Source organism: Pristiophorus japonicus, chromosome 11 (genome assembly GCF_044704955.1).
Source record: "Pristiophorus japonicus isolate sPriJap1 chromosome 11, sPriJap1.hap1, whole genome shotgun sequence".
Taxonomy (NCBI): Eukaryota; Metazoa; Chordata; class Chondrichthyes; family Pristiophoridae; genus Pristiophorus; species Pristiophorus japonicus.
Genome location: NC_091987.1, coordinates 220,521,483 through 220,546,716, shown reverse-complemented (window position 1 = coordinate 220,546,716; position 25,234 = coordinate 220,521,483). Strand labels below are relative to the sequence as shown.

Sequence of the window (25,234 nt, the reverse complement as noted above, 5' to 3'; positions counted from 1 at the left end):
GATCACCACTCAGTGACCCCTGGGTTAGAGAGAGTGGAAATCAGCCAGGGTTCCTGCTCCTGATCAATGTCCAGTGACCCCTGGGTTAGAGAGAGTGGAAATCAGCCAGGGTTCCTGCTCCTGAACAGCGCCCAGTGATCACAGGGTTAGAGAGAGGGGAAATCAGCCAGGGTTCCTGCTCCTGATCACCACCCAGTGACCCCTGGGTTAGAAAGAGAGGGGAAATCAGCCAGGGTTCCTGCTCCTTATCACTGCCCAGTGACCCCTGGGTTAGAGAGAGAGGGGAACTCAGCCAGGGTTCCTGCTCCTGATCACTGCCCAATGATCACGGGGATAGAGAGAGAGAGGAAATCATCCAGGATTCCTGGTCCTTATCACTGCCCAGTGACCACTGGGTTAGAGAGAGGGGAAATCAGCCAGGGCTTCTGCTCCTGATCATGTCCAGTGACCACTGGGTTAGAGAGAGAGGGGAAATCAGCCAGGGTTCCTGCTCCTGATCACTGTTCAGTGACCCCTGGGTTAGAGAGCGCGGAAATCAACCAGGGTTCCTGCTCCTGATTACTGCCCAGTGACCACATGGTTCGAGAGAGTGGGGCAAATCAGCCAGGTTTCCTGCTCCTGATCACTGTCCAGTGACCCCTGGGTTAGTGAGAGGGGCAAATCAGCCAGGGTTCCTGCTCCTGATCATGTCCAGTGACCCCTGGGTTAGAGAGAGAGAGGAAATCAGTCAGGGTTCCTGCTCCTGATCACTGTCCAATGACCCCTGGGTTAGAGAGAGAGGGGAAATCAGCCAAGGTTTCTGTTCCTGATCATGTCCAGTGATCCTGGGTTAGAGAGAGAGGGGGAAATCAGCCAGGGTTCCTGCTCCTGATCACTGTCCAGTGAACCCTGGGTTAGAGAGAGAGGGGAAATCAGCCAAGGTTTCTGCTCCTGATAATGTCCAGTGACCCCTGGGTTAGAGAGAGAGGGGAAATCAGCCAGAGTTCCTGCTCCTGATCACTGCCCAGTGACCCCTGGTTTACAGAGAGGGGAAATCAGCCAGAGTTCCTGCTCCTGATCACTGTCCAGTGACCCCTGGTTTAGAGAGAGGGGAAATCAACCAGGATTCTTGTTCCTGATCACTGCCCAGTGACCCCTGGGTTAGAGAGAGGGGAAATCAGGCATGCTTCCTGCTCCTGATCACTGCCCAGTGACCCCTGGGTTAGAGAGAGGGGAAATCAGCCAGGGTTCCTGCTCTTGATCACTGCCCAGTGACTTCTGGGTTAGAGAGAGGGGAAATCAGCCAGGGTTCCTGCCACTGATCACCGCCCAGTGACCCCTGGGTTAGAGAGAGGGGAAATCAGCCAGGGTTACTGCTCCTGATCATTGCCCAGTGACCCCTGGGTTAGAGAGAGGGGAAATCAGCCAGGGTTCGTGCTCCTGATCACCGCCCAGTGACCCCTGGGTTCGAGAGAGGGGAAATCAGACAGGGTTCCTGCTCCTGATCACCGCCCAGTGACCCCTGGGTTAGAGAGAGGGGAAATCTGACAGGGTTCCTGCTTCAGATCACTGCCCAGTGACTTCTGGGTTAGAGAGAGGGAAATCAGCCAGGGTTCCTGCTCCTGATCACCCTAACCCTAACCCTAACCCTAACCCTAACCCTAACCCTAACCCTAACCCTAACCCTAACCCTAACCCTAACCCTAACCCTAACCCTAACCCTAACCCTAACCCTGGGTTAGAGAGAGGGGAAATCAGACAGGGTTCCTGCTCCTGATCACCGCCCAGTGACCCCTGGGTTAGAAAGAGGGGAAATCAGACAGGGTTCCTGCTTCAGATCACTGCCCAGTGACTTCTGGGTTAGAGAGAGAAGGGAAATCAGCCAGGGTTCCTGCTCCTGATCATTGCCCAGTGAGCCCTGGGTTAACGAGAGAGGGGAAATCAGCCAGAGTTCCTGCTCCTGATCACTGTCCAGTGACCCCTGGTTTAGAGAGAGGGGAAATCAGCCACTGTTCCTCCCCGGATCACTACCCAGTGACCCCTGGGGTAGAGAGAGGGGGAAATCAACCAGGATTCTTGTTCCTGATCACTGCCCAGTGACCCCTGGGTTAGAGAGAGGGGAAATCAGGCATGCTTCCTGCTCCTGATCACTGCCCAGTGACCCCTGGGTTAGAGAGAGGGGAAATCAGCCATGGTTCCTGCTCTTGATCACTGCCCAGTGACCCCTGGCTGATTTCCCCTCTCTCTAACCCAGGGGTCACTGTGCAGTGATCAGGAGCAGGAGCACTGCCTGGTTAGAGAGAGGGGAAATCAGCCAGGGTTCCTGCCACTGATCACCGCCCAGTGACCCCTGGGTTAGAGAGAGGGGAAATCAGCCAGGGTTCCTGCTCCTGATCACCGCCCAGTGACCCCTGGGTTAGAGAGAGGGGAAATCAGACAGGGTTCCTGCTCCTGATCACCGCCCAGTGACCCCTGGGTTAGAGAGAGGGGAAATCAGACAGGGTTCCTGCTCCTGATCACCGCCCAGTGACTTCTGGGTTAGAGAGAGGGAAATCAGCCAGGGTTCCTGCTCCTGATCACCGCCCAGTGACCCCTGGGTTAGAGAGAGGGGAAATCAGACAGGGTTCCTGCTCCTGATCACCGCCCAGTGACCCCTGGGTTAGAGAGAGGGGATATCAGACAGGGTTCCTGCTTTAGATCACTGCCCAGTGACTTCTGGGTTAGAGAGAGAGGGGAAATCAGCCAGGTTTCCTGCTCCTGATCATTGTCCAGTGAGCCCTGGGTTAACGAGAGAGGGGAAATCAGCCAGAGTTCCTGCTCCTAATCATGTCCAGTGACCCCTGGGTTAGAGAGAGAGGGGAAATCAGCCAGAGTTCCTGCTCCTGATCACTGCCCAGTGACCACAGGGTTAGAGACAGTGGGGCAAATCAGCCAGGGTTCCTGCTCCTGATCACTGCCCAGTGACCCCTGGGTTAGAGAGAGGGGAAATCAGCCAGGGTTCCTGCCACTGATCACCGCCCAGTGACCCCTGGGTTAGAGAGAGGGGAAATCAGCCAGGGTTCCTGCTCCTGATCATTGCCCAGTGAGCCCTGGGTTAGATAGAGAGGGGAAATCAGCCAGAGTTCCTGCTCCTGATCACCGCCCAGTGACCCCTGGGTTAGAGAGAGGGGAAATCAGCCAGGGTTCCTGCTCCTGATCACCGCCCAGTGACCCCTGGGTTAGAGAGAGGGGAAATCAGACAGGGTTCCTGCTCCTGATCACCGCCCAGTGACCCCTGGGTTAGAGAGAGGGGAAATCAGACAGGGTTCCTGCTTCAGATCACTGCCCAGTGACTTCTGGGTTAGAGAGAGAGGGGAAATCAGCCAGGGTTCCTGCTCCTAATCATGTCCAGTGACCCCTGGGTTAGAGAGAGAGGGGAAATCAGCCAGAGTTCCTGCTCCTAATCATGTCCAGTGACCCCTGGGTTAGAGAGAGAGGGGAAATCAGCCAGAGTTCCTGCTCCTGATCACTGCCCAGTGATCACAGGGTTAGAGAGAGTGGGGCAAATCAGCCAGGGTTCCTGCTCCTGATCACCGCCCAGTGACCACAGGGTTGGAGAGAGTGGGGCAAATCAGCCAGGGTTCCTGTTACATTCAGAATAAATCCACAGGCGTATATTGCAGTCTCAAACTGTTGTGACCTTGGTCTATTTATTTCAGACTCTAGAGTGAGGAAGCAGCATGGTGAGTCACCTTTTATACCTGCTTGCCCCAGGGTGCACTGGTGACCCTTCGGTCTCCCACAGGTGTGCCTCGTTGTCGCAAATCTTACATTTTGGTGATGTTTACATACATACATAACATCATTCCCTCCTCTCTCCCTCCCCCCCCCCCCCCCCCAAAGTCTTATGTGCAAGTTATTTGCAATTTGAGGCAATTTGGTGCCCCACATCCCCGGGTCGATCGCCTGGGTTGAAGTCCTGACGTGGTGGGTTCACCCTCGTGGTTGACGGCGAGGTCGATGGTGTTAGTGGGTCGCTGGGGGCCAGGTTCTTTCACAGTGGTTCCTGGTTATCTGTAGTTCGCAGTTTGGTCTTGTCCAAATGCTTTGTGTGTTAGCCCGGTACATGGTGTCACAATCAAACGCTCCATTTTCATCACACACACTCCATTCCCCTCCTTGGTTAATGCAGTGCAGCGGCCCAACTGGGGCCCTGAACATGGTCTACATCATTTATTCTGATGTCGTGTGGAGGGGTCGTGCGATCATGGTGCATTCTCTGCTGATGGCCTACAGAGGGCTCGGTTCGGAGTGATTCTGTCTGGTGACTGCTTAGCACCCAGGATAGCCAGGTCTGTCGGGAGTCTAACTTGACACGCGTGGTGCTAGATTTAGTGATTTGGGCTGCCTGCTCCGGGCTATTGTCGCTGACCCTGAGGTCTAGCAAGCCCAGGATGGCCACAATGGCCTTGAGACTTTCGGTAGTGGTGGGAGGCCTGGTAGTCCCCGTGGATCCTGGGCCGTAGTATGGGAGCCCCGGACCACCGATTGTGTGTAGCCGCCCTGCCTTACTTTGCAACGTTGTGATGGGCCTTTCATCTCTGCGACGGATAGGCTATAACATCCCGTCTAGCACTTCACCTTTGGCAGGCGGTAACGTGGGATCCTGGCTGGTCCAAGTCCTAAACTGGGGCCGTTACGGTTGACCCCTCACTCTAGCACTTCCACGACCGTGAGTGGGTCTGCAGGCTGCACCGTTTCCACTCCAGGGGTGGGCAATGGTGGCCCACTGAGGGCATTAGTTCCGTTCTCAGTGCCTGGCCCGTGGCGGATCATGTTACAGTGCACAGACAGTGCTGGACATTCTCGAAACAACGCATCGATAATGGTGCCTCTACTCTCCCAAACTTATGGGATGAGCAGCTTGTCTGACTCACGCACACATTAGGAAACTCTTTGGTACGTCTCTTTAGTCCCGTGAACACAAGCTGCTGCTTTGTTTAACTTATTGGATACATGTTCAATCATTTGGGGCTCGCCCGCTACTTTTGCTTACTGCACAACACACCCAACCCCGTGCGGTGACATCTCATTGGCTACGAATACTTTGTCAGATACATGTACGACCGGTTGGGGTTCGCCCGCTACTTTGGCTTGTTGTACGGTACCCCCAACCCCATATAATGGTACATCATTGGCCGCGAAAGACCGCTCACATGGGTTACACAGTGCAAACAACTTATTGGAACGTAGTGGGTTCCTGGCCTTCTCAGCGGCTGCCCCTTTACCTTTGCCCCAAACCCAGTCGTCTTCCCTGTTGGACGACACATTGTTCTGTTCCGTTTCGGCGACCTCCCATGATCTGGATGCCTTCTCGTCCGTGTCCGTGATGCCGACTGCCACGATCTTTCTCCCCAGGTGTTTTGCCTCTGGCGTTGGGAAGACGCATTCGGATCGTTTCAGCCGGAGTCGCACTCCGCATGGTCGACCTGGAGCCTCTTCCATCGTCGTGAAGGGGTCGTCGGCTTCGGGTGGTGGGTACCTCGCCTGTACCGCTGCTCGGTTGATCTTCACCTCCTCATGGTCGTGATGAGCGGCCTGTGCCTCGGGGATCTGCAAATGGATCTGCACTTCGATGCCTGGTTGCCTTTGAGAAGAGGAGATGTCGTTCGCCGGAAGTTTTCCCAGTTCCATCAAATCTTCCCCATCCACCTCCTACCAAGCAGCGTTGGCCCATCACCTGAAAAAATCCACAGCAGTAAATCGTGCACTGCTCCCTCATGAGATACTCTTATGTTCACACTACCAATAACTGGTATCAGTTCCTTGGTGTAGGTGCACAGCTTTGCCTGAATCGGGATCAGCCCCACAGTCTCTCGAATGCCTTCTGGCTCATAACTGATTGACTCGCCCCTGTGTTTTGTTCCAAGGAGACCGGAGTGCCGTTAAGTTCAACTTTTAACATTATCGGAGGGCTTTTGGTGGTGAAGGTGTGTATCCCATATACTTCCTCTTCATCCTCAGCTTGAGTTGCCTCTCCTGCTCGTTCAGCGTGATCCTCACTGGATCGGTCGTCCTCTCCTGACTCTGCCACCTGGTGAGTCGGAGAGCGTTTGCACATTCACACATAGGGCTTGAATCTACATTGATGAGTTCTATGGCTGCCCCCGCAGCGCCAAAATGGTGCTAATTGATACGCATTCATGCCCCACGATGGACTCTGAGTCACTCGAGGCCTATGTCTGGCCTCTGTACCTGTGTGGGCCCTGCCCTGTACCGTTCTGCCTGCTGCACTTGCCGGTGTGCTTCGATTCTGTGAAGATATCTGTTTCGTGTTATCGCTCGTGGATATGAAAGCTTGGGCTATTGTGATGGCTTTGCTCAGAACTAGAGATTCGGCAGACAGCAGTTTGCGAAGAATGATCTCGTGGCCAATTCCAAGCACGAAAATGTCCCACAACATTTCTCCCAAGGATCCTGCAAATTCGCACTGCCCCGCAAAGCACCTAGGTCGGCGACAAAGCTCGGCACGTTCTGGTCCTCGGAGCGAGGGTGCGTGTAGAAGCAATACCTGGCCATCAAGATGCGCTCCTTTGGCTTGAGGTGTTCCCAAACCAGCATACACAGCTCTGTGTAAGACTTGTCCGTTGGTTTGACTGGTGCCAGCAGATTTTTAAGGAGGCCATATATCGAAGACCCACATACGGTGAGGAGAATCACCCTGCGCTAGATCACCGTCTCAGCTGTGTCCAATTGGTTGGAAATGAAGTACTGGTCGAGGTGCTCAGTGAAGGCTTTCCAATCATCACCATCAACAAATCTCTCAAGAATACCAACGGCAGCCATTAATGCGTGAAAGTTCGTGATCCGTTACTCATCGCCAATTTGTTATGTTCAGAATAAATCAACAAGACTGTATTGCAAGCTCAAACTGTTGTGATCTTCGTCTCTTCATTCAGACGCCAGAGTGGAGAAGCAGCATGGTGAGTCACCTTTTATACCTGCTTGCCCCAGCGTGCACAGGTCTCCCACAGGTGTGCCCCCTGGTGGCAAGTCTTACATTTTGGTGAGGTTTACATACATACATAACAGTTCCTGCTCCTGATCACTGCCCAGTGACCTCTGGGTTAGAGAGAGGGGAAATCAGCCAGGGTTCCTGCTCCTGATTACTGTCCAGTGACCCCTGGGTTAGAGAGAGAGGGGAAATTAGCCAGGTTCCTGCTCCTGATCACTGCCCAGTGAACTCTGGGTTAGAGAGAGGGGAAGTCAGCCAGGTTTCCTGTTATATATGTATAGTTGTATTTACTCTGTACAGCCACCAGATGGCTCATTCCCTGGAGTCCCAACAGATCCCATAATCCCTTAGGAGCACAGGTATTTAAGGAGGCTTCACAGGTTAGAGAGGCACTCTGGAGACCTGCAATAAAAGACTACAGTCACACTTTACTTTGAGCTCACAGTGTGACTCTTTCTCCATACACCACAACTGGCGACGAGATACAGATAGCAAACCCAAAGATGCAGAGAATAGTGGGCATCCTGGAGAAATTCTTGGAGGGAGATGATTGGGAAACTTTTGTGGAGCGACTCGACCAATACTTCGTGGCCAATGAGCTAGATGGGGAAGAGAGCGCTGCCAAACGAAGGGCGATCCTCCTCACCATCTGTGGGCACCAACGTATGGCCTCATGAAGAATCTGTTCACCCCATCGAAACCCACGGAGAAATCGTACGATGGTCTGTGCACACTGGTCCGAGAGCATTTGAACCCGAGCTAAGACGCCTTGCAGGACATTGCGAATTTGAAGGACATTTGGAGCACATTCTCAGAGACTTTTTCGTACTTGGCATTGGCCATGAAACCATATTTCGCAAACTTTTGACTGCAGAGACCCCAACCTTGAGTAAGGCCATAGCGATAGCCCAGGCGTTCATTGCCACCAGTGACAATACGAAGCAAATCTCTCAGCACACAAGTGCTGCTACAAGTACTGTGAACAAAGTGATGTTGTTTTCGAATCGTAACGTACAGGGCAGGTCACACATACCTGCAGCTACATGTCCGCAGATGTCTGAGTCCACCATCAAGGGTGATGAATGCAAGGCCATTAACACCTTGTTTGCGCTGCTCAAAGAGTACTTTGCAAGGGTTGTGGAACAATGGGACACCTCCAACAAGTGTGCAGGCGAGCTGCTAAGCCTGTTAAACCTGCAAACCACCATGTTTCAGAGAAGGACGGATCCACGGAGGATCACGACAAACCAGAGCCTCAGATAGAGGAGGCAGAGGTACATGGGGTGCGCATATTCACCACGAATTATCCTCTGATAATGCTGAATGTTGAACTAAATGGACTCCCGGTGTCAATGGAGCTGGACACAGGCGCGAGCCAGTCCATCATGGGCAAAACGACTTTCGAAAGGTTGTGGTGCAACAAGGCCTCAAGACCAGTTTTAACTCCAGTTCGCACGAAACTAAGAACTTACGCTAAAGAACTGATCCCTGTAATCGTCAGTGCTACCGTAAAGGTCTCCTACGATGGAGCGGTGCACAAGCTACCACTCTGGGTGGTACCGGGCGATGGTCCCACGCTGCTCGGCAGGAGCTGGCTGGGAAAGATACGCTGGAACTGGGACGACATCCAAGCGCTATCGCCCGCTGATATGTGCCCAGGTCTTAACCAAATTTCCTTTGCTGTTCGAACCAGGCAACAGGAAATTCCAAAGAGCAAAAGTGCAGATCCACCTAATTCTGGGGGCGCGATCCATCCATCACAAGGCGAGAGCAGTACCGTACATGATGTGAGAAAGGGTAGAGATCGAGTTAGACCGGCTACAAAGAGAGGGAATAATTTCCCTGATCAAGTTCAGCGAGTGGGCCAGTCCTCAAGGGAGATGGCACCGTCAGAATCTGTGGCGATTACAAAGTAACTATCAATCATTTCTCCCTGCAGGACCAATACCCACTACCAAAGGCTGACAACCTGTTTGCAACGCTGGCAGGAGGAAAGATGTTCAGGAAGCTGGATCTGACTTCAACCTACATGACGCAGGAACAGGAAGAATCATCGAAGGCCCTCGCCTGCATCAACACGCACAAAGGTCTTTTTGTTTATAACAGATAACCATTAGAATCCAATCAGCGACGGCGATATTCCAGAGAAACATGGAAAGCTTATTGAAGTCGGTCCCGCACACCATGGTCTTCCAGGACGACATCTTGGTCACAGGTCACAGTCGAGCATCTGCAGAACCTGGAGGAGGTTCTTAGTCGACTCAACCGCGTGGGGCTCAGGTTAAAATGCTTGAAGTGCATTTTCCTGGTGCCTGAAGTGGAGTTCTTGGGAAGGAGGATTGCGGCGGACGGCATCAGGCCCACCAACGTGAAGATGGAGGCAATCGAGAACGCACCGAGGCCACAGAACATGACGGAGCTGCGGTCGTTACTGGGATTCCTGAACTACTTTGGTAACTTCTTACCGGGTCTCAGCACTCTGTTAGAACCCCTGCATGTCTTACTACGAAAAGGGGACGAATGGGTTTGGGGGAAAAACCAAGAAAATGCCTTTGTAAAAGCGATAAAATTGTTATGCTCAAACAAATTGCTTATGTTGTATGATCCATGTAAACGTTTGGTCCTAGCATGTGATGTGTCGTCATATGGCATCGGGTGTGTATTGCAACAAGCTAATGATTTCGGGAAACTGCAACCGGTTGCATATGCATCCAGGAGTCTGTCTAAGGCCGAGAGAGCCTACAGCATGATTGAGAAAGAAGCGTTAGCGTGTGTCTATAGGTAAAGAAAATGCATCAATATCGCTTGGACTAAAATTCGAATTGGAAACTGACAAGCCAATTATATCCCTGTTCTCCGAGAGTAAAGAGATAAATACCAACGCATCGGCCCGCATCCAAAGATGGCCGCTCACCTTTCCGCGTACAACTACGCCATCCGCCACAGACCAGGCACAGAAAACTGCGCCGATGCTCTCAGTAGGCTGCCATTGCCCACCACAGGGATGGAAATGGCGCAGCCCGCAGATCTAGCCATGGTTATGGAAGCATTTGAGAGTGAGCAATCACCCATCACTGCCCGGCAGATCAAAACATGGACAAGCCAGGGCCCCTTATTATCTCTAGTCAAAATCTGTGTGCTTCACGGGAGCTGGTCCAGTGTCCCAGTGGAAATGCAGGAAGAGATAAAGCCGTTCCAGCGGCGCAAAGATGAAATGTCTACCCAGGCAGACTGCCTTCTGTGGGGTAATCGAGTAGTGGTCGCTAAGAAGGGCAGAGACACCTTCATCAATGACCTCCACAGTACCCACCCAGGCATCGTGATGATGAAAGCGATAGCCAGATCCCACGTGTGGTGGCCCGGTATCGATGCGGACTTAGAGTCCTGCGTTCACAGCTGTAATACATTCTCGCAGATAAGCAATGAACCCAGGAGACGCCGCTAAGTTTATGGTCCTGGCCCTCCAAACCGTGGTCTAAGGTACACGTCGACTATGCAGGCCCGTTCTTGGGTAAAATGTTCCTAGTGGTTGTAGACGCGTACTCCAAGTGGATTGAATGTGAGATAATGTCGGCTAGCACGTCCGCTGCTACTACTGAAAGCCTGCGGCCATGTTTGCCACTCACGACTTACCCAATGTCCTGGTGAGCGACAACAGGCCATGTTTTACCAGTGCTGAGTTCAAAGAATTCATGACCCGTAATGGGATCAAACATGTCACATCTGCCCTGTTTAAACCAGCGTCCAATGGTCAGGTAGAGAGAGCAGTGCAAACCATCAAGCAAGGCTTGAAGAGGGTAACTAAAGGCTTACTGCAGACTCGCCTATCCCGAGTCCTGCTTAGCTACTGCACAAGACCCCACCTGCTGAACTGCTCATGAAAAGGGCACTTAAGACAAGGCTCTCGTTAGTTCACCCGATCTACATGAACAGGCAGAGAGCAGGCGGCTTCAACAAATTACATCCCATGATAGCACAAATGTGTCACGCGAGATTGAAATCAATGATCCTGTATTTGTATTAAATTATGGACAAGGTCCCAAGTGGCTTCCCAGCACTGTCGTGGCCAAAGAGGGGAGCAGGGTGTTTCGGGTCAAACTTTCAAATGGACCCATTCACCGGAAACACTTGGACCAAATCAAACTCAGATTCACGGACTATCCTGAGCAACCCACCTTGGACCCTACCTTTTTTGATCCCCCAACATACACACCGGCACCACGATTGTAGAATCCATCATTCACAGCAGCCCAGCAGGACCCAACACACCAGGCAGCCCAGCAAGGCCAGCTGCACAGCAGCCCACGAGGGCCAACAAATGATTCAACAACACCAGCTTTCACACCGAGACGATCAACCAGGGCATGAAGGGCCCCAGATCGACTCACATTGTAAATAGTTACACTATTGACTTTGAGGTGGAGTGTTATATATGTGGACTTGTATTTACTCTGTACAGCCACCAGAGGGCTCATCCACTGGAATCCCAAGGGATCCCATAATCCCTTGCGAGCACAGGTATTTAAGGAGGCTTCACAGGTTGGAGAGGCACTCTGGAGACCTGCAATAAAAGACTAAGGTCACACTTTACTTTGAGCTCACAGTGTTCAGTCTGACTCTTTCTCCATAAACCACAGTACCTGCTCCTGATCACTATACAGTGACCCCTGGGTTAGAGAGAGGGGAAATCAGCCAGGGTTCCTGTTCCTGATCACTGCCCAGTGACCTCAGGGTTAGAGAGAGGGGAAATCAGCCAGGGTTCTTGTTCCTGATCACTGCCCAGTGATCCTGGGTTAGAGAGAGAGGGGAGATCAGCCAAGGTTCCTGTTCCTGATCACTGCCCAGTGACCCCTGGGTTAGAGAGAGAGGGGAGATCAGCCAAGGTTCCTGATCACTGCCCAGTGACCCCGGGGTTAGAGAGAGGGGAGATCAGCCAGCGTTTCTGCTCCTGATCACTGCCCAGTGACCCCTGGGTTAGAGAGAGAGGGGAAATCAGCCAGGGTTCCTGTTCCTGTTCCTGATCACTGCCCAGTGACCCCTGGTTTAGAGAGAGGGGAAATCAGCTAGGGTTCCTGTTCCTGATCACTGCCCAGTGTCCCCTGGGTTAGAGAGAGGGGAAATCAGCTAGGGTTCCTGTTCCTGATCACTGCCCAGTGACCCCTGGGTTAGAGAGAGGGGAAATCAGCCAGGGTTCCTGCTCCTGATCACTGCCCAGTGGCTCCTGCTGGAAATGCTTCAGTGCAAACATCGGGAAATGCAAGTTTTGGCTGCATGGTCAAATGGCTTGCTAGCTTGTGTTGTCACGGTTCACGTATGAAGAAGAGATTGTTGGAGGATATCCTGCCCCTTTGATTAGAGGAGAGGAGCGATCGTTGACAGTAAAGGAGGAATTTGAAAATAAATCTAAGTTTTTTGGCTCCCTCTTGACTTTAGGAATTTCCAATTCTCCAATTTGATGGACTAGACAAAGATGATGTGAATATATTGGGATTCTCCATCACTAACCCAGAGCACCCACACTATAATGACTTTGTCTCCAGCCTGAACAAATCCTGGCAGGAAAACTGTGCACACTCGGTTTATCCTGGAGCAGCAGTAAGTATCTGACTGAAAACAAATTGAACTGGGTAACAGTTTTATACATAAAGAAATATGACATTTAAAATCAATTAATAAAAATATATGATGCGTGTAGAAGTATTTATTCCATATACCCAATAACGTATCATTTTCTGATTTTCTTATCAAGAGTTTTCTTTGATGCTGCTGATAGAATTAATGAAAATCTCCAGCACAGCTCAGACAGGATGGCAGTGAGTGAGGGATGTAACTGAGGGACACGACGGCAGTGACTGAGGGCAGTGACTGAGGGACAGGACAGTGAGTGAGGGACGTGACTGAGGGACAGGACAGTGAGTGAGGGCAGTGACTGAGGGACAGGACAGTGAGTGAGGGATGTAACTGAGGGACACGACGGCAGTGACTGAGGGCAGTGACTGAGGGACAGGAGAGTGAGTGAGGGACGTGACTGAGGGACAGGACAGTGAGTGAGGGATGTAACTGAGGGACACGACGGCAGTGACTGAGGGCAGTGACTGAGGGACAGGACAGTGAGTGAGGGACGTGACTGAGGGACAGGACAGTGAATGAGGGCAGTGACTGAGGGACAGGACGGCAGTGACTGAGGGCAGTACCTGAGGGACAGGACAGTGAGTGAGGGACGTGACTGAGGGACAGGACAGTGAGTGAGGGATGTAACTGAGGGACACGATGGTAGTGACTGAGGGACAGGACAGTGAGTGAGGGCAGTGACTGAGGGACAGGACAGTGAGTGAGGGACGTGACTGAGGGACAGGACAGTGAGTGAGGGACATGACTGAGGGACAGGACGGCAGTGACTGAGGGAAGTACCTGAGGGACAGACAGTGAGTGAGGGACGTGATTGAGGGACAGGACAGTGACTTAGGCACAGGACGGCAAAGACGGAGGACAGTGACTGAGGGACAGAATGCCAGTTTTGTGCCTTCACTATTTGGATTTTCCTTTGTGGTTTTGTTGTATATTTTTTCCTAGCCCTTGTACTAGTGAAGGAATGTTGTGTATAGCCATTGTCTGAGATACAAGGCAAACCTGTGCAATAACTTGTTTTCACATATCAGGCCCAGCTTTGAAAGTCAGTCTTTTTGAAGCTGGTTCTGTGGCTTGGCTGATGTTACGATCCGAAGCCCCTCTCTCATTCAATGAATGTTAATTCAAAACTACAACTCTGGTGATGGAGGTTTTTTCCTTAATTTGAAATTGTTAAATAAAAATTATTTTGAAATATTTTTGTTCTTTTTAGCTGATTATTAATGATAGATCTATCTATAGCTTTCTGTTTTCGGTAGAATTTATTTGGACATTCTGTGTAATAATGAAGTTCAGAAATGGTAAAAATCTCATTCAAGGATAACAAGATTGATGTCGGCTTTGCATAATTATTTTTTATTAATCCTTTAATTTAAAGTAAAAGGGATTGTTTGCAAATAAAGTTTTTCCACGTTCAAATTGAATTTACTTCTGAACTTTGATGAACCCCTTTTTACTCTGTCCAGAAGTGATCTTCTGTCTCTTGCACCTAGCTCTCCTCTGCACTCCTGTTTGACGCTGTCTATGTCATTGTTACTGCCGTCCACGAACTTAACCACAGTCAGGAAATTGCTGTCAAATCCTTGTCCTGTGGCTCTGCACAGATTTGGCAACACGGAACCAGCCTGATGAACTATCTGAGAATGGTGAGGGATTAACACCTTCAGAGATCAAACTGCATAGGACTCTATACATTCTATATAGTGTCACTGCTCTGTGTATGGGACTAGCTGAGGTGCTCTTGCAGAGAGCTAGCACGGGCTCGAAGGCCGAATGGCCCCCTTCTGTGCTGTAACCGTTGTAGGATTCTATGTAAGGAATCATGGAATATTGACACTGCTGTTGTCCCTTGTCTGTGGAATCGACACATTGTGGTTGCCCTGTGTCCTAATGGAGCCTGTACTGAATCACTGCCCAGTGTCGATGGAATCCATATAGTGTTACTGTCCCCCTTACTCTGTATTTTACTGCATAGAATTATTACTTTCACAGATTCTATTGTAAAACTTCATCATTCCAGTCAGTATTCATAACTTCTACCAGCTATTCTGTTTTGTAGATAGATATGTAGATCTCGGTGGAAACTGTGTGCAATTGTATGCAAGAGCTGAATCAGTGGGAGCACATGCGTCAGAAGGTCATAGGTTCAAGAACCACTCCAAAGACTTGAGCACAAAATCTAGGCGGACAGTCCAGTGCAGCGTCGAGGGATGAGACATTAAACTGAGGTCCCGTCTGCCCTCTCAGGTGGATGTAAAAGATCTCAGGACACCATTCAAAGAGCAGGGGAGTTCTCCCCGGTGTCCTGGCCAATACATACCCTGCAACCAATATCACTGAAACAGATGATCTGGTCATTATCACATTGCTGTTTGTGGGAGCTTGCTGTGTACAAATTGGCTGCTACGTTTCCCACATTACAACAGTGACTACACTCCAAAAGTCTGCACCTGGGCAGGACCGGAACCAATGTCCCAGGGGGAGTGTTTGCTAGTGCTGTTGGGGAGGAGTTAAACTAATATGGCAGGGGAATGGGAACCAATGCAGGGAGACAGAGGGAAACAAAAAGGAGACAAAAGCAAAAGACAGAAAAGAGATGAGTAAAAGTGGTGGGCAGAGAAACCCAAGGCAAAAAACAAAAAGGGCCACTAAATATAAAGGGGCTGCAGGAGGGGTCAAAACTAAAAATCATGGTTTAAAAACTAGTATTAAAACACTCTACCTAAACGCACACAGCATTCAAAATAAAGTAAATGAGTTGACGGCACAAATCATTACAAATGGGTATGATTTGGTGGCCATTACAGAAACGTGGTTGCAGGGTGACCAAGACTGGGAATTAAACATACAGAGGTATCTGACGATTCGGAAAGATAGACAAGAAGGGAAAGGAGGTAGGGTAGCTCTGTTAATAAAGGATGATATCAGGGCAGTTGTGAGAGACGATATTGGCTCTAATGAACAAAATGTTGAACCATGGTGGGTGGAGATTAGAGATAGTAAGGGGAAAAAGTCACTGGTGGGCGTAGTTTATAGGCCCCCAAATAATAACTTCACGGTGGGGCGGGCAATAATCAAGGGAATAATGGAGGTCGATTGGTCAAATCAAATCGCACGTGGTAGCCTGGAGGAGGAATTCATAGAATGCATACGGGATTGTTTCTTAGAACAGTATGTTACAGAACCTACAAGGGAGCAAGCTATTTTAGATCTGGTCCTGTGTATTGAGACAGGAATAATAAACGATCTCCGAGTAAAAGATCCTCTCGGAATGAGTGATCACAGTATGGTTGAATTTGTAATACAGATTGAGGATGAGGAAGTAGTGTCTCAAACGAGCGTACTATGCTTAAACAAAGGGGACTACAGTAGGATGAGGGTAGAGATGGCTAAAGTAGACTAGAAACGCAGACTAAATGGTGGCATAATTGAGGAACAGTGGAGGACTTTTAAGGAGCTCTTTCATAGTGCTCAACAAAAATATATTCCAGTGAAAAAGAAGGGCGGTAAGAGAAGGGATAACCAGCCATGGATAACCAAAGAAATAAAGGAGAGTATCAAATTAAAAACCAATACGTATAAGGTGACCAAGGTTAGTGGGAAAATAGAAGATTGGGAAAATTTAAACGACAGCAAAGAATGACTAAGAAAGCAGTAAAGAAAGGAAAGATAGATTACGAAGGTAAACTTGCGCAAAACATAAAAACGGATAGTAAATGCTTTTACAGAAATATAAAACGGAAAAGAGTGACTAAAGTAAATGTTGGTCCCTTAGAAGATGAGAAGGGGGATTTAATAATGGAAAATGTGGAAATGGCTGAGACCTTAAACAATTATTTTGCTTCGGTCTTCACAGTGGAAGACAAAAAAACCATGCCAAAAATTGCTGGTCACAGGAATGTGGGAAGGGAGGACCTTGAGACAATCACTATCACTAGGGGGGTAGTGCTGGACAGGCTAATGGGACTCAAGGTAGACAAGTCCCCTGATCCTGATGAAATGCATCCCAGAGTATTAAAAGAGATGGCGGAAGTTATAGCAGATGCATTCGTTATAATCTACCAAAATTCTCTGGACTCTGGGGAGATACCAGCGGATTGGAAAGCAGCTAATGTAACGCCTCTGTTTAAAAAAGGGGGCAGACAAAAGGCAGGTAACTATAGGCCGGTTAGTTTAACATGTGTAGTGGGGAAAATGCTTGAAGCTATCATTAAGGAAGAAATAGCGGAACATCTAGATAAGAATAGTGCAATCAAGCAGACGCAGCTTGGATTCATGAAGGGGAAATCATGTTTAACTAATCTATTGGAATTCTTTGAGGATATAACGAGCATGGTGGATAGAGGTGTACCGATGGATGTGGTGTATTTAGATTTTCAAAAGGCATTCAATAAGGTGCTACACAAAAGGTTACTGCAGAAGATAAAGGTACGCAGAGTCAGAGGAAATGTATTAGCATGGATAGAGAATTGGCTGGCTAACAGAAAGCAGAGAGTCGGGATAAATGGGTCCTTTTCGGATTGGAAATCGGTGGTTAGTGGTGTGCCACAGGGATCGATGCTGGGACCACAACTGTTTACAATATACATAGATGACCTGGAAGAGGGGTCAGAGTGTAGTGTAACAAAATTTGCAGATGACACAAAGATTAGTGGGAAAATGGGTTGTGTAGAGGACACAGAGAGGCTGCAAAGAGATTTAGATAGGTTAAGCGAATGGGCTAAGGTTTGGCAGATGGAATGCAATGTCAGAAAGTGAGAGGTCATCCACCTTAGGGAAAAAAACAGTAAAAGGGAATATTATTTGAATGGGGAGAAATTACAACATACTGTGGTGCAGAGGGACCTGGGGGTCCTTGTGCATGAATCCCAAAACGTTAGTTTGCAGGTGCAGCAGGTAATCAGGAAGGTGATGGAATGTTGGCCTTCATTGCGAGAGGGATGGATTACAAAAGCAGGGAGGTCCTTCTGCAACTGTACAGGGTATTGGTGAGGCCGCACCTGGAGTACTGCGTGCAGTTTGGTCACCTTACTTAAGGAAGGATATACTAGCTTTGGAGGGAGTACAGAGACGATTCACTCGGCTGATTCCGGAGATGAGAGGGTTACCTTATGATGATAGATTGAGTAGACTGGGTCTTTACTCGTTGGAGTTCAGAAGGATGAGGGGTGATCTTATAGAAACATTTAAAATAATGAAAGGGATAGACAAGATAGAGGCAGAGAGGTTGTTTCCACTGGTCGGGGAGACTAGAACTAAGGGGCACAGCCTCAAAATACAGGGGAGCCAATTTAAAACCAAGTTGAGAAGGAATTTCTTCTCCCAGAGGGTTGTGAATCTGTGGAATTCTCTGCGCAAGGAAGCAGTTGAGGCTAGCTCATTGAATGTATTCAAGTCACAGATAGATAGATTTTTAACCAATAAGGGAATTAAGGGTTACAGGGAGAGGGCAGGTAAGTGGAGCTGAGTCCACGGCCAGATCAGCCATGATCTTGTTGAATGGCAGAGCAGGCTAGAGGGGCTAGATGGCCTACTCCTGTTCCTAATTCTTATGTTCTTATGTTCTTATGTTCTTATGTACTTCATTGGCTGTAAAGTGCTTTGAGATACCTGATGTCATGAAAGGTGCTATAGAAATGCAAGACTCTTTCCAAGGAGACAATACTACTTGTATATGTTGGTGAGGCCACACCTAGAGTACTGCGTACAGTGTTGATCTCCTTATTTAAGGAAGGATATACTTGCATTGGAGGCAATTCAGAGAAGGTTCACTAGGTTGATTCCTGGGAAGAAGAGGTTGACTTATGAGGAAAGGTTGAGTAGGTCGGGCCTCAACTCATTGGTGTTTAGAAGAATGAGAGGTGATCTTATCGAAATGTATAATTATGAAGGGGCTTGACAAGGTGGATGCAGACAGTATGTTTCCACTCACGGGGGAGACTAGAACTAGCGGGCATGATCTTAGAATAAGGGGCCGCCCATTTAAAACAGAGATGAAGAGGAATTTCTTCTTTCGGAGGGTTGTGAATCTTTGGAATTCTCTACCGCAGAGAGCTGTGGAGGTTGGGTCATTGAATATATTTAAGGTGGAGATAGATAGATTTTTGAACTATAAGGGAATCGAGGGTTATGGGGAGCGGGTGGGGAAGTGGAGCTGAGCCCAAGATCAGATCAGCTATGATCTTATTGATTGGCGGAGCAGGCTCAAGGGGCCAAATGACCTACTCCTGCTCCTATTTCTTATGTTCTTATGTATATGAGAGTTGGAAACGAGTGTATCAGTTGTACATGAGAATGAGGAGACTGTATGCTACTTGTACATGAGATCAAATCCATTTATATGGCTGCTATAAATATCTTCGAGATGAGACAGACTCCACCATAACATTTGATGCTCTCAGCTAATGGCTTATTTTCTATACTTGCACACAAGTTAGCCAGCAATTACCACAGTTACATAGAATTGCATTGAGTCTACAACACAAAAACAGGCCCCTGTAAATCTATTTGGCACTTTCACCAGTGCTTCTATATCCTTTTTATGCTGTCACGCTGGTGGGAAAGTAGCCTGTTGGAACAGTTGGTGCTGGCAGCTCTTGTTGTTGGTGGGAAACGGCGTAACGTTGAGACATATCCTAGAGAAGGGGTAAGGAGCTATATAAATGCAAGGGTTAAGTGACTTATGTAAAATTACAATCTGCATCACTATAGGGAAGAATGGAGATAAAATGTGTGTAAATGAAATGGATTACAAGTGACTACACGGACTGACTCTGGGACTCAGCAGCATGTCCTTAAGCGTTTGCAAGTGAACATATTTCAGAATGAATCTATGTCAATGACCAATTTTCTGTGTGCCCGGGTCCAGGTGGAATTAGAAGGTCTAACTGGTCATGTTGAATTCAACAGCAAGGGTCAGAGAACTAATTACATTTTGAAGATCATGCAACGCAGTAAAGAAGGGCTGAAACAGGTAATCAGAGAATTTTGACTAATATTTAAGAATTTAATTGCATTTGGACCTCGAAGGACTGATCCACCCCACCTGGATTAGTCAAGTACTGGGAAGAGCGTGACTCTGGGATTAGTAGCATGGGATGAGATGAGTTTTATCCCAAGAGAAAGCCATTCTCCTTTCCACTACAAAACCAGGCATTTCCTTATAGATATTCTGCATTATGTTTCTATGTTTTATGCTAGCATGTATCTCTCTTTCCCTCTCTCTCAATCAGGCATGGGAATTTAACATCTAAATTTGGGTCATTTTATTCAGCATTCCCTTCATTACACAGTAATGTGAGAGGCTCTCCAGGTTTTACCACCTGTCAGTTAACCATTTTACTGCTGTTATTAGTTTTTGTGTTTCTGTCCAATACACACAGAGATAGATTCATGAAAGATACAGATATTGCTATAGATATAATACAGATACAGATTAATGAAGGAGATTGGATTATGGATATGAAGAAACTCAGAAATGTAGTAAACCATGAGGAGGATAGTAACAGAATGAATCTATGTCAATGACCAATTTTCTGTGTGCCCGGGTCCAGGTGGAATTAGAAGTTCTAACTGGTCATGTTGAATTCAACAGCAAGGGTCAGAGAACTAATTACATTTTGAAGATTGTGCAACACATAAAGAAGGACACAGACAGACTGATGAAATGGGCAGACACATGGCAGATGCAATTTAACGCAGAGAAGTGTGAGTGATGGATATTGGTAGGCAGAATGAGGCGAGGCAATATAAACTAAAGGTGGTGGAGGGGCAGCGAGGCCTCTGGGTGCACCTACACAAGTCTGTGAAGGTGGCAGACCGAGTTGAGAAAGCTGTTAAACATATGGGATCCTTGGCTTTATAAATAGAGACAGAGTACAAAGGCAAGGAAGTTATGATAAAGCTTTATAAAACACTGGTTCGGCCTCAGCTTAGGAAGGGTGCCAAGACCTTGAGAGATGATGTAAAGGAGGTTTACCAGGATGGTACCAGGGATGCAGAACTTCAATTATGTGGAGAGACTGGAGAAACTGGGGAGGTGCTGCTTACAGCAGAAGGTTAAGCGGAGATTTAATCTTCAACATTATGAAGCGTTTTGATAGTATTAATAATGAGACACTGTTTCCAGTGTCAGGAGGGTCGGTAACCAGAGGGACACAGATTTAAAGTTGTGGCAAAAGATCCAGAGGGCAGATGAGAATTTGTTTTATGCAAAGTTTTGTTGTGATTTGGAAAGCCTGCCTGAAAAGGTGGTGGAAGCAATTAAATAGTAACTTTAGTTATCATACAGCTAGTGCACAAGTTTGTTATCAGTAATTTATCCCATATCCACAGCATGAAACAATGGGTTTAGTTCATCATCAAACAACCAAAGTCAACCTAAATTAATAAATGGAAACATCAAAGTGGAAATAAGTTCTAGTCTGGTCCCCCGATTATCTGCCAGCTCTCCCCCGCACCCCCCCTCCCCCTGGTCAATCTCTGGTCCCCCGATTATCTGCCAGCTCTCCCCCGCACCCCCCCTCCCCCTGGTCAATCTCTGGTCCCCCGATTATCTGCCAGCTCTCCCCCGCACCCCCCCTCCCCCTGGTCAATCTCTGGCCCCCCGATTATTTGCCAGCTCTCCCCCGCACCCCCCCTCCCCCTGGTCAATCTCTGGCCCCCCAATTATTTGCCAGCTCTCCCCCGCACCCCCCCCTCCCCCTGGTCAATCTCTGGCCCCCCAATTATTTGCCAGCTCTCCCCCACACCCCCCCTCCCCCTGGTCAATCTCTGGATCCCGATTATCCACTGCCTCCACTCGATCCCTCCCTCCCTCCTCTCTGCCACACAGGACTACCTGCCCACAGCCAGCCTCTTCGTCTCGGGTGGGAAACGGCTCCCATGCAAATCAAGCCCTGCCGTTAAACACTTTCTCCCGTGTTTCCCCGTCACTTCTGAGCTCCCCCCTGGCCCAAACCCACCAAAGGATTACGATTCAGGCCATTGTGGGCCATTTCTTCTGAAAGCGCTTTCAGAAGGGTGTGGTCAGAAGATTAATGCTAATTGTGGTGAAATTCAAGCCTCGTTAAAAAGAAGTGAGAATAGAAGAATGACAAATGTGTGGTTTTATGCTCTCTCCCTCACCTAGCAACAGGTTTAAACGTTTGTTTCCTCCCGTAGGTTGGGATCTGGCATTCAGAGAATGGACTAGTGATGGACAGAAGATTTTATTTTTTAAACGCTTCAGAGAGTTTGTTCAATAAGACTCTAACAGTGACAACAATCTTGGTAAGCAATAGCCTCAAACAGTTTGTTTATTGTACCTGTAAGGTGTACTAGAACCAGAGAAAGGGAGAGGTTCACCTGACACACACCTTCAACATGCAAGTTTATCTCCAGTTTCATCGTGCTATTTAATCCTGTTCCAAGTTCATTCACCAGGGCTGGAAATGTAACAACGTTCTCAAGCTTTCTTCAGTCTAATTGAGATCGTGACACACCACAACCAACAGGCGAGGAAGTCAATTTTGGTGATGCCATGAAAACAGGCACCGATGAGCCATATGCTCCTCCTGTGCCGATGTATATTAAGACCTTAATATAATTTAGCAGTTTCTGCTCGGTTTTGCCCAGTTTGAAAGGACATTAAGAGGTCGAAATTGCCCTCCAACCAAAACGTGGAGCACTCGCCATTCTCTTTGTTGATTTACCGCCCCAATCGTTGGGGCGGTGTCTGAAGCAATTGTGCCCTCTTTTTTTATTTTTCTTGTGCCGGGACGGTGAAGTTGCACTGCGGCGTGGTGGAAGTTGTTCGGGAGCAGGCCGGAAGGTGGGCGGTCAGTGCGGCACGGACATGCTACAGACGCGTCACAACATCTCTCCCCTTCAGTTAAAGGGGAGGACCACTGCAAGCCCTGCGCAAAGTTTAGTTGGGGCCCACTGGGCCACCAGTGAGGGGTTCGGCCGGGTCAGTAGTCTGGTACCCACGAAGGGGTGCGAGGCTACCTGTTGGCAGCCCGGCCGAACCCGTAGCCGTCATTGTCGGACCGACTTCGTAGTCGGCTGACTATTAAAATAAAATGGCGCCGCAGCAATGCACCCACCCTTTAAGGGCAGATGCGCCGCTCAGCCACAAGTTGCTTCCCGCCGGGGTAACTGTCGGGGGCACCGAGCGGTGGCCAATCCACTCCAATGGGGAAATTTCCCACACGGAGCAGAAAGTGGTCATGCCGGTCGGTAAGGGGTCGGTGCTGGCCCGGCGGGACGGGAGAATGCACTGCCACAAAAATAACGGAGGGTAATTTCTCAAATGTCGGCACCTCCGCCCTGACTGCATCCTCGTTGCCTCTCTGAGGCGGTAACTGCTCTTTTAAAAGAGGGCTGTTTTGACCCCGAAAACTGTAGAGCACCTACAGCGCCCACTGCTGCCAGAAGAGGGACGCTGTAACTGTGAAAGAGAGGTTGAGATACAGTGGTTAAGAAAGCTAAGAGGAGATTTAATGAAGATATTTGAAATAATAAAAGGTTTTGATCAAGTGAATCGGGGATCAGTGATGAGATTACATCAAATTAACATTGTCACTGGGAGAGAAGAGTTCAGTGTTGTTAGAGCAAGGAATACCTTGCCACAAATGCAGCATCTTTTAAGGGAAACGTAGATAAATATTTGAAGCAGGGTAAGATACTGAACTGTCTGCAGAGTGCAGGAGAGTGGGATTAGTTTGTATTAATGATGGGCCGAATGGCCTCCAGCAATGCTGCAAACCTCAGTGATTCTCCAATTCGAAGCTACAGTCATGTTTTGTACCTCTTTGGCTAGAAAAGGTTGAATGCCCCTTTCAGTTTCTGTAGGCATTTAATACGGGCAGCTTTGTGATTTCTTGCCTCCTGTCTATCCCAGACTTGCTCGCTCCCACAGCTAGCCCATGTTGTGTTAATTACACTGGACCCAGATACTCAGCAGATTTTGTGCTCACAGTTTGTTCCATCCTCCCACCAGCTGCAGGATACGTTCCGAGTCTCCCACCCAATCTGACCCATTAATATAAAGATTTAATACCTCCTGATGGCTCATTTGAATGTTCTTTTCATTATAACTTCTGGGCAAATTTCCTTTATTTTAACGTAATTATCTGCTTTAACTTTACCGAAGCTGTTTGTTTTCTATAGTAAGATTTACCCCTTAATCCATATTCTCTCTGGGCTATCAAGATCATCTCATTTCAATGAATTGTCCTGTTTTATTGTGGCCTAATTATTCTATTTTGAAATAAATACCAAATAACATTAGAAACATAGAAACATATAGAAACATAGAAAATAGGTGCAGGAGCAGGCCATTCAGCCCTTCTAGCCTGCACCGCCATTCAATGAGTTCATGGCTGAACATGAAACTTCAGTACCCCCTTCCTGCTTTCTCGCCATAACCCTTCCCCCGAGTAGTAAGAACTTCATCTAACTCCCTTTTGAATATATTTAGTGAATTGGCCTCAACTACTTTCTGTGGTAGAGAATTCCACAGGTTCACCACTCTCTGGGTGAAGAAGTTTCTCCTCATCTCGGTCCTAAATGGCTTACCCCTTATCCTCAGACTGTGACCCCTGGTTCTGGACTTCCCCAACATTGAGAACATTCTTCCTGCATCTAACCTGTCTAAACCCGTCAGAATTTTAAACGTTTCCATGAGGTCCCCTCTCATTCTTCTGAACTCCAGTGAATACAAGCCCAGTTCATCCAGTCTTTCTTGATAGGTCAGTCCCGCCATCCCGGGAATCAGTCTGGTGAATCTTCGCTGCACTCCCTCAATAGCAAGAATGTCCTTCCTCAAGTTAGGAGACCAAAACTGTACACAATACTCCAGGTGTGGCCTCACCAAGGCCCTGTACAACTGTAGCAACACCTCCCTGCCCCTGTATTCAAATCCCCTCGCTATGAAGGCCAACATGCCATTTGCTTTCTTAACCGCCTGCTGTACCTGCATGCTAACCTTCAATGACTGATGTACCATGACACCCAGGTCTCGTTGCGCCTTCCCTTTTCCTAATCTGTCACCATTCAGATAATAGTCTGTCTCTCTGTTTTTACCACCAAAGTGGATAACCTCACATTTATCCACATTATACTTTATCTGCCATGCATTTGCCCACTCACCTAACCTATCCAAGTCGCTCTGCAGCCTCATAGCATCCTCCTCGCAGCTCACACTGCCACCCAACTTAGTGTCATCCGCAAATTTGGAGATACTGCATTTAATCCCCTCGTCTAAATCATTAATATACAGTGTAAACAGCTGGAGCCCCAGCACAGAACCTTGCGGCACCCCACTAGTCACTGCCTGACATTCTGAAAAGTACCCATTTACTCCTACTCTTTGCTTCCTGTCTGACAACCAGTTCTCAATCCACGTCAGCACACTACCCCCAATCCCATGTGCTTTAACTTTGCACATTAATCTCTTGTGTGGGACCTTGTCGAAAGCCTTCTGAAAGTTAAAATATACCACATCAACTGGTTCTCCTTTGTCCACTTTACTGGAAACATCCTCAAAAAATTCCAGAAGATTTGTCAAGCATGATTTCCCTTTCACAAATCCATGCTGACTTGGACCTATCATGTCACCATTTTCCAGATGCACTGCTATGACATCCTTAA

At 48.4% G+C, this 25,234-nt stretch overlaps 1 protein-coding gene across 3 annotated transcripts in view; it reads left to right on the top strand.

The window, feature by feature from the left end:
* LOC139276506 (glutamate receptor ionotropic, kainate 4-like) overlaps positions 1 to 25,234 on the top strand; it is a 229,933-nt gene that overhangs the window by 126,555 nt on the left and 78,144 nt on the right. For all 3 annotated transcript variants that reach the window (XM_070894626.1, XM_070894625.1, XM_070894627.1), the window contains exons 8-11: positions 12,407 to 12,568; positions 14,095 to 14,247; positions 19,470 to 19,574; positions 21,764 to 21,871. In XM_070894626.1, the coding sequence (XP_070750727.1) occupies positions 12,407 to 12,568; positions 14,095 to 14,247; positions 19,470 to 19,574; positions 21,764 to 21,871 (528 nt within the window). The remainder of the gene's footprint in view (positions 1 to 12,406; positions 12,569 to 14,094; positions 14,248 to 19,469; positions 19,575 to 21,763; positions 21,872 to 25,234) is intronic.